Raw genomic sequence first — 8,951 nt, 5'->3', positions numbered from 1 at the left:
AACTGAGCAGAATTTGGCTCTTTATGAATGAGCTCTTTAATAACATGGAAAAAAGGCCTTGTGAGAAGGGGAAGTCCTCAGAATTCAAGAAACGCCAACGATAACACAAGCTGAATTCTGCCCCCTTTGGATGAAATTCTTAGGCTTTAGTAAAAAGAAAAGGAGGACTTGTGGCACCTTAGAGACTAACAAATTTATTTGAGCATAAGCTTTCCTGAGCTACAGCTCACTTCATCGGATGCATTGCGAATACAGACGAACACGGTGGCTACTCTGAAACCTGCAATTAGTCTTTCATGATTTGATTGCAAATCATTCCTCAATTAACACAACATCAAACATTCTTTTCTACAGCCTTAGACACACACATGTGTGGCAACACCTTGTCGTCCCCTTTTCGCCCCTGTGGACTTGCACTACTTTTGTCATCACAACAGTCCAGTCTGCATCTCTTTGGTGACTTTGACTTATTTGTATAAATTCACTTCTCTGCAAGGTCTGTTTTTAAATACATTTCAGCAGAGCATTCATGGTCTCCCTGATTTCTTTCCAACCAGCAGCACAGCCTTCCTGCTGTAATACTGATCGGCAGTAAGGTAATTATCGGCCTCACACTGGTGTAAAATGTAGGAAGATCCCCACAACATGAAGGGCTCTGGCGGGTGTTGTGTGACAATTCTGGCATTTCCCAAACCAGAAATACCATCCATCAGCCCAGCATTTCTCATCGCCCTGCTGGATTCCAGGGCAGTGCATGGAGCATAGCAACAGGAGGTAGAAATTTTAACGGGCACTCTCGCTAGCTTTCAGGTTTCTTGCTCGTGAGTAACAGCCCGATACTGCACCTTGGAAGCCAGTGGGAGTTTTTCCACTGCCTTCAGTGGAAGCAGGATCAGAGCCACGGCCTCTTTGTCTCACTTTCCCCATCTCTGGAAGCAGATTAGCACTACTCACGCCTGTCGCCAGAGGAACTATGTACATCCAGGCAGAATGCCCAAGCTGTGCGGCTCAATGGGCCGGGTACGTGCTGCTTCACATGCCGGAGGCTTCGTGGGAAACGCAGGCTACTCGTGGGCGCAGAGCCCTGACAAAGTGGGGCCAAGCTCTCTTCAAACTCTGGCTCTCGGGTGCAGTACTGCTGATAGCAGCAGGGACAGGCAGCCAGAACGCTGCTGCTAAAGGGGCCAGGGACCTCCCGAGAGAACACACTTGCTGTGCTGGGGCATGTATCTGCCATGGCTAAGACCATGTGTCTGCCTGCACTGAGCACATCCAGGGAGGAGACACGTTCCAGCCCATCACTAAGGGACCACATCGGCGGCACAGAGGGGGCAGATAAGAACTAGAGAGGGAAGGGTTAAAAATTCAAAGTTAACTCCCCTCAGCTCCTGTTCTGGTTTTTACCAATACAGGGAAGCTTCCCTCAGGCAAATGACTGGTAATCAAATGCTGCAGCCCCATCTGCACAGGGCTTTACTGCAATTCATTTATTACCATGTGGGTTTTCATTTCTGGGGACTTTTTAAAATCTCCAACCTGTTTTGCATTTAAAAGAAATTGCAATTATTTTGCACACAAAGTTAATGAGATGCAATTAGCTACGTAAGGGGCCAAAGAGTTGGCTGTGGGGGGCTATTGGAACCCACAATCAAACCTGTTTTAAGTGTGTGCAGAGGGACAAGGTCGGGGAGGGAATATCTTTTATTGGACCAACTTCTGTTGGTGAGAGAGAGACCAGGTTCTGGGCCACACAGAGCTCTGTGTCTCTCTCTCACCGACAGAAGTTGGTCCAGTAAAGATATTCCCGCACTCACCTGGCCTCTCTAACAGCCTGGGACCAACACTGCTATGACAAGGCTGCATAAACTGCCTACGTTTATCAACAGGCCTCGTTCCTAAGCTGTGTCGATGCGGCACTGACTGGTCACACGCTGCTACTGGCTCTTCTCTTTGTTCCGGCTATCAGTAGCCAATAATATATAAATATTTTCTTATTCCAGTTCCATGTAAGCAATGGCTGGCAACTAGACACAGGTCTATTATGTCCTTGCCAAGGACAGGGGAAGTGGTCCCTGCAATCCTGGATGGGAGTGGAGGAGCGCACCCAACACCGGCTCTGTCTCAGATTCCGTGTAAATGTTTGGGAACCTAGAGCAAAGCGCTGGGCCTTGGGCAGATGTGCGTTCATGCCCCTGGGAGCCGTAGTTGCAGGGCACATGACAAGGGCAGACATGTGACCGACAGGACAGCAGAAATAAGACTCCCTGTAGAGGCAGGGAAGGAATTTTCTGCACAGGCCAAGGGGACAGTCTGTGTGTGGGGTGAACCCAAACAGGCCAAAGGGAAGGGCTATTTCTGAACTTCCTGCTTTCCAAGGGCAGAAACTGATTCTCCCGATTCTGAGGGTCTAATATAGCGGGTGCGGGGAAGGGGCTGTGACTGGAGTCCCATGCGGGCGGGGGATGAGCATTCATAAGGAGAGAGTGAAGTAGTGGAGACAAGGAGAAACTGGCTACACAGCATCTCGTGTGGAACATGCATCTGAAGGTGCTTTATTGTACACGGCCAGATGTGGTACAATGCCAGAAACCAGTGTCTGTCAGCGCTGCACAGGGGGTAACTTAATGCCAGTAACAGAGAAGCAGAGAAATTAAGTGGTTTTGCAGACTCAGGCTTACAGGGTGATGGACGGGCATGGCCTTCCCAGCCAGCTTCCTCTGGCATCCACACATGCACCGTCCCGTTGTAGGCATAAATCAGCTACGGATCCAGCTCAAAGAACTCAGAGCTCACCTAGTTTATTACCCTACGGGCTCCATTCTTTCTACAATCAACTCTCAGAGAGAAAAATACCTGGACAACATTTTCACAGTAGTGACGTTGAAATAGATTGGGAACCGTGAGGAAAGGGATAGATAATAAGACAGAAAATATCCTATTGCCTCTCGATAAATCCATGGTACACCCACACCTTGAATACTGCGTGCAGATGTGGTTGCCCCATCTGAAAAAAGATATATTGGAATTGGAAAAGGTTCAGAAAAGGGCAACAAAAATGCACAGGGGCATGGAACGACTGCCATGTGAGGAGAGATTAATAAGATTGGGACTTTGAGCTTGGAAAAGAGATGACTAAGGGTGGATATGATTGAAGTCTATAAAATCATGAGTGATGTGGAGAAAGTAAATAAGGAAGTGTTGTTTATTCCTTCTCATAACACAAGAACTAGGCGTCACCCAATGAAATGAATAGGCAGCAGATTTAAAGAAACAAAAGGAAGTATTTTTTCACGCAACACACAGTTAACCTGTGGAACTCTTTGCCAGAGGATGTTGTGAAGGCCAAGACTATAACAGGGCTCAAAAAAGACCTAAATCAATTCATGGAGAACAGGTCCATCAATGTCTATTAGCCAGGATGGGCAGGGATGGTGTCCCTAGCCTCTGTTTGCCAGAAGCTGGGAATGGTCGACAGGGGATGGATCACTTCATGATTCTCGGTTCTGTTCATACCCTCTGGGGCATCTGGCGTTGGCCACTGTCAGAAGACAGGATTCTGGGCTAGATGGACCTTTGGTCTGACCCAGTATGGCCGCTCTTAGATAGATAGATAGATAGATAGATAGATAGATAGATGTTGTCAAACTTTTAATTGTTTACATCCTTGATTACGTTCTTAACTCACAGCTCTGGATGCACCAGCTGTAATTTTCAATGATCAAACAGCTGCAATTCTCTCTGGTTCATTTTGCCATGGACGTATCAGGCCAGATTCACCCCTGGCCCAACGCACTGCAGTAGCTGTACAGGGGCAAAGGCTGATCAGGGAGTAGCCAGGGCTGTCTGCTGTCTCCAAAACATTATCTTATGTCCTCAGTCCTCATCTTCCTCTTCTTATCTCTGAGTCTGCGGTGGGATCCTCGTAGAGGCTCCTGGGTCTCCCGATTTCACTTGGTTCATGGAAGGTGGCTGAGGAAAGAGGGCAGGGCATGGAAATCTCTGTGCCCTACTCTCCCCATCTGTCAGTACAATAGCAACTGTGGGCCCCAGCTGAGATCAGGGCCTCACCGTGCTAGGAGCTGTACATACACATGTTCATGCTAGAGAACCCTTTCCCGGAAGAGCTTACAAAGGAAAAAGACAAGACAGACAAAGAAGGGGAAACTGAGGCACAGAGTGGGCAAGTGACTGGCCCAAGGTGACCCAGCAGCTCAGTGGCAGAGCCCAAGGCAGCACTCAAATCTCCTGACTTGCTGTCCAGTGCCCTCCCCACTAGACCACTTTGCCCCTCCAGACTATGCTGCCAATTTAGGAGCGTAATTTAAGACACCGAGCTTTGAACGCTTTGGCCTGAATAAACCAAATGAAGTCGTGCTGGGTTTGAAAAATGTCCAGCATCCTGAAAAAATCCCAGCCCTTCAATTATTGTATTACAGGGAAAGATCTTCTGCAAATCGATTGATCCAGGACTGCTGTAGGTCATGTCAACCTTCAATCAGACCTGCCCTAACCCCTCTACATTCCTGCTGACCGGCATCCCCAGCCTGGAATCTGAGCATGTCTGGATCTCCATCCCCTTCTGCCTCATGTATCTGATTGCTCTGCTAGGAAATGGTACTGTCCTCTTCGTTGTAAAGCAGGAGGAGACCCTCCATGAGCCCATGTACTATTTCCTCTCCATGCTGGCAGTCATTGATTTGGTCCTCTCAACTGCCGTTGTCCCTAAAATGCTGAGCATCTTCTGGCTGGATTCCAGAGAGATCAGCTTCGGGGCCTGCTTCCTCCAGATGTTCTTCATCCACACCTTCACTGGAGTGGAGTCGGGGGTGCTCTTGGCCATGTCTTTAGACCGGTACGTGGCTATCTGCAAGCCCTTGAGATACAAGACTATCTTAACCAGCTCAAAGATTGCCCAGATTGGGCTGCTGTCCCTTGCTAGAGGAGTGGGGATTGTGACACCCTTAACCTGCCTTCTAACCAGTCTGCCCTACTGTAAAACGAATGTCATCCCTCATTCCTATTGCGAGCACATGGCTGTGATGGAGCTGGCCCACACAGACACGGCAGTCAGCGACCTGTACAGCATCATTGTGGCCACAGCCCTAGTGGGGACAGACTTCATCTTCATCACCTGCTCTTACGGCATAATCCTCCGCTCCGTCCTACGGCTCTCATCTCAGGAAGCACGTCTCAAGGCCTTCAGCACCTGTGGCTCCCATGTCTGTGTCATCCTGCTCTTCTACTTGGGAGGGCTCCTTTCTATGTACCTGCATATTTTGGACCTCAGCCTTGCTCCTCACACCCAGGTCTTGGTGGCTGACCTGTACCTCGTTGTTCCCCCCATGCTAAACCCAGTCATCTATGGCATGAAGTCCAAGCAGATCCGGAAACGGGTCTTTAAGCTCTTTGGCCAAAGAAAGACCTTAGCAGAAGCCAGTATGTAGGGTGGCCACTGACGCAGCCCCAGAATACAGGACCTCCCCTCCGTTGTCCCCGCCTTTGCCTGTGTGTCCCCGCTCCCAGCAGCATGATATCGCATGCACAGTGCGTGTGAGGTCATGGCGCACAATGCATGTGAGCTCACACCGGCAGGGGTGGAGCAACACACTCCGCGAAACAGCATCCTCCATGCATGATACCAGAGCTAACCATGGCTGGTTTGAGAGCAGCACCGGACAGGGGACAAAGCATACAGAACCAGGTCTGTCTGGCTTAAAACCCAATGAATGGCTTGCCTACCGGTATCCACCTGCTGACAGTACAGGGCCAGCTGCCAAGAGGTGCTGAGCAGCCCGACGCCCATTGAAGCCAATGGGACTTATCCTGAGGGGTTCTGAGCTATTACTATCCCCATCTGGTGTCTCAGCAGAGCTATCTGAAAACTCAGTCCACATTTTTGCAAAAGTTTTTTAATGTTTGATTGGACCTTTTTTTCCCGGTGTTTCCTATTCCAAGGTGTTGTTTTAAAATGTCAATGACATTTTTGGAAATTACGTCAGTACCATTTGTTTAACTGTTGATGGGTTATTTTTAATGTCAGCAATGTTTTTGGAAAGTTCCATGAGGGTCTTTTGAAAATGTTTTTTTGAAACTTCAGCTGGCTCTCTAGCTGGTTGAAAAATACCGTGATTTCTTTGTCAAAATTTTTACTGGTTTCCAAAATTTGGGGAAAAAATTTCACCGTTATTTGAAAAATCAAAGATGTGTGACCATTCTGACTTGTCAGGATTTGGCCCCTGGTGCCTTGCAGGGGAGCATTTTCAAAAGCGCCACTTAAGGGTACGTCCCCGCAGCCTGCAGCAGTGAGCCTGCCAGCCCAGGGCTACAGACTGGAGCTCGGGGGGCTTGCGTTTCCATGCTAAAAATATCTGTGTAGATGTTGCATGAGGGCTGGCACGAGGGCCTTGAAGCCTAGCGAGGGGAGCTGTGCTTCAGACCCTGAGCTCCGGCCCAAGCCACACCTTAGCACCACTGGCCACGCAGCTGTTCATAACAGGGCAGCACGAGCCACACCAGCCGACATGTGTCAACCCGAGCTCAGACGTTCGCTGCCGCTGGCTGTGGAGACATACCACAAGTGACCAAGTCCTGTTGGGACTGATGGGTAAAATTTTCAAAAGTGATTGAGGGACACTGGGCCGGATTTTTAATGCTTGTTAGGTGCCTAAAGATGCAAAGGCCCCTGGATGCTTCTGAAAATCCCACTGGGGACCTACCTGCATCTTTAGCTGCCTAAACCCTTTAAAAATCTGTCCCAGAGGAGCCTAAGTCTCACTGAAAGTCAATGGCACTTGGGCTCCTGAGCCACATTGGTGCTGTTGAGAATTTGATCCTAAGTCTGGCTTGTGTTTCCCTCCAGTGCCCCTCCAAAGCAATCTCAGGGCAACAGCTTGTATTTATTCAAATCAGACACAAATCTGACTCGATCTCGGAGCCTGTACCACATATTGGAAAGACCAATGACGAATGCTAACAAAAAGCAGCGCTGTCACATGCGAGACATTTGGCGAACCAGGAAAACAAGAATCGCCAAGGACAGGCTGCCAAGAGAGGTCCAAACACAGCTGTCACCGGGCCTGATGGACATGGCAGGGGGAGAGCAACCCCTCGACCAATTTCTGTCCTCCCTGCTGCATACCATTACCCCAGAGAACAGGGAGAAGACAGTGCAAGGCTGAGAGTCCACTGGACAAGCCCCATGCTGGATGAGCATCCTTAGCGGAACCACCCAATGGGGACCTGGCTGGATGGTGAAGCTGCCCAGGTATCTTCCCTCCATGCAGACCGAGCCTAGACCAGGTGTGCTATAAGGTGTGACTGCTCTTTTTGCAACCAAGCTGCGGTGCACGGTGCAAAGACAGGCTCCTGCAGGCACGTCCCCCTGGCATGGGTTTCCCAAAGGAAAGTATATTCTGCGCTGTCCAGCCCTCTCCTGGACAGTTCAGATATTTAAGGCCCGCTGCCGCTCTAAGGGCTCAATATCCAACAGCTGGCTGCTTTACATGGAGTTAGCCACACAATTCAGTTTAAACACAACACTGGGTTACTTTTGATTAAAGAATAAAGCAAGTTTATTTCACTACAAAGAGATCGGTTTTACGCCACTAGAAGTATAAGACCTTAAAGTCAGGAATGGTTACAAGAGAAATAAAGATCAAACCCTTTCTAGAAACTAAAACTTAACAAACTTGGTTCAAGATCAGATTCTCCCCACATGCTCCCAGCACCAGGGTTGACCAAACGTCAAAGGGTGTTTCTTTTGTCTTTTGGGATGAAAGAGAGAGACATGGAAGGGACAGATACCTTGGGCTGTTTTTGCCCATCATTTTTATAGTCCTGTCCCCCTTTGAAACTTGTTATTCTGAGAATTACCCCTGCTGCGAAGTTGCACTCAAGGAATCTTGTGGTGAAAGAGGATCCAGGCTGGTATTTGCTACAATGCAGATCTGTTTATTGCTGCCCTCTTCCTTGCCAAGGAATGGCTACTTGGTAGCTGATTGCCCTGGTCAGGGGTGTCAGCTTGTCCTTTGTCTTTGAGAAAAAGGTTTATGCAGACTCGTCTAGTAAACCCATTTCAGACCTAATTTCAGCTTCTGCTTATACCGTAACATGTAATGTTGCTACACACATGTCAAGGTTCCTCCCCCACTCTGAACTCTAGGGTACAGATGTGGGGACCTGCATGAAAACCTCCTAAGCTTACTTTTACCAGCTTAGGTTAAAACTGCCCCAAGGTACAAATTATTTTTATCCTTTGTCCTCGGAATATCCACTGCCACCACCAAACTCTAACTGGGTTTACTGGGAAATGTAGTTTGGACACGTCTTTCCCCCCAAAATTCTCCCAACCCTTGCACCCCACTTCCTGGGAAGGGTTTGGTAAAAATCCTCACCAATTTGCATAGGTGACCACAGACCCAAACCCTTGGATCTGAGAACAATGAAAGAGCATTCCGTTTTCTTACAAGAAGACTTTTAATAGAAATAGAAGTAAATAGGAGTAAAGGAATCACCCCTGTAAAATCAGGATGGTAGGTACCTTACAGGGTAATTAGATTCAAAACATAGAGAATCCCTCTAGGCAAAACCTTAAGTTACAGAAAAGACACACAGACAGAAATAGTCATTCTATTCAGCACAATTCTTTTCTCAGCCACTTAAAGAAATCATAATCTAACACATACCTAGCTAGATTACTTACTAAAAGTTCTAAGACTCCATTCCTGCTCTATTCCCAGCAAAAGCAGCATACCAACAGACACAGACCCTTTGTTTCTCTCCCTCCTCCCAGCTTTTGAAAGTATCTTGTCTCCTCATTAGTCATTTTGGTCAGGTGCCAGCGAGGTTACCTTTAGCTTCTTAACCCTTTACAGGTGAGAGGATTTTTCCTCTGGCCAGGAGGGATTTTAAAGGGGTTTACCCTTCATTTTATATTTATGACAACACATTTC

The 8,951-nt window shown here is 48.1% G+C and overlaps 1 protein-coding gene across 1 annotated transcript; it reads left to right on the top strand.

The window, feature by feature from the left end:
- The first annotated feature begins 4,481 nt into the window (after nt 1-4,481).
- Nucleotides 4,482-5,444, top strand: LOC140905608 (olfactory receptor 52K2). The gene has a single exon (XM_073329118.1). It carries the CDS (start codon nt 4,482-4,484, stop codon nt 5,442-5,444), a length of 963 nt encoding a protein of 320 aa, XP_073185219.1.
- The last annotated feature ends 3,507 nt before the right edge of the window (nt 5,445-8,951 follow it).

Source organism: Lepidochelys kempii, chromosome 1 (assembly GCF_965140285.1).
Source record: "Lepidochelys kempii isolate rLepKem1 chromosome 1, rLepKem1.hap1, whole genome shotgun sequence".
Lineage (NCBI taxonomy): Eukaryota > Metazoa > Chordata > Testudines > Cheloniidae > Lepidochelys > Lepidochelys kempii.
Note: the sequence above shows the minus strand (reverse complement) of the source record. Positions and strands in the feature narration are given on the sequence as shown.

What these genes read in the sequence shown, in the direction of transcription:
- LOC140905608 (XM_073329118.1), top strand. Translation starts at nt 4,482, where the DNA reads ATGTCAACCTTCAATCAGACCTGCCCTAACCCCTCTACATTCCTGCTG.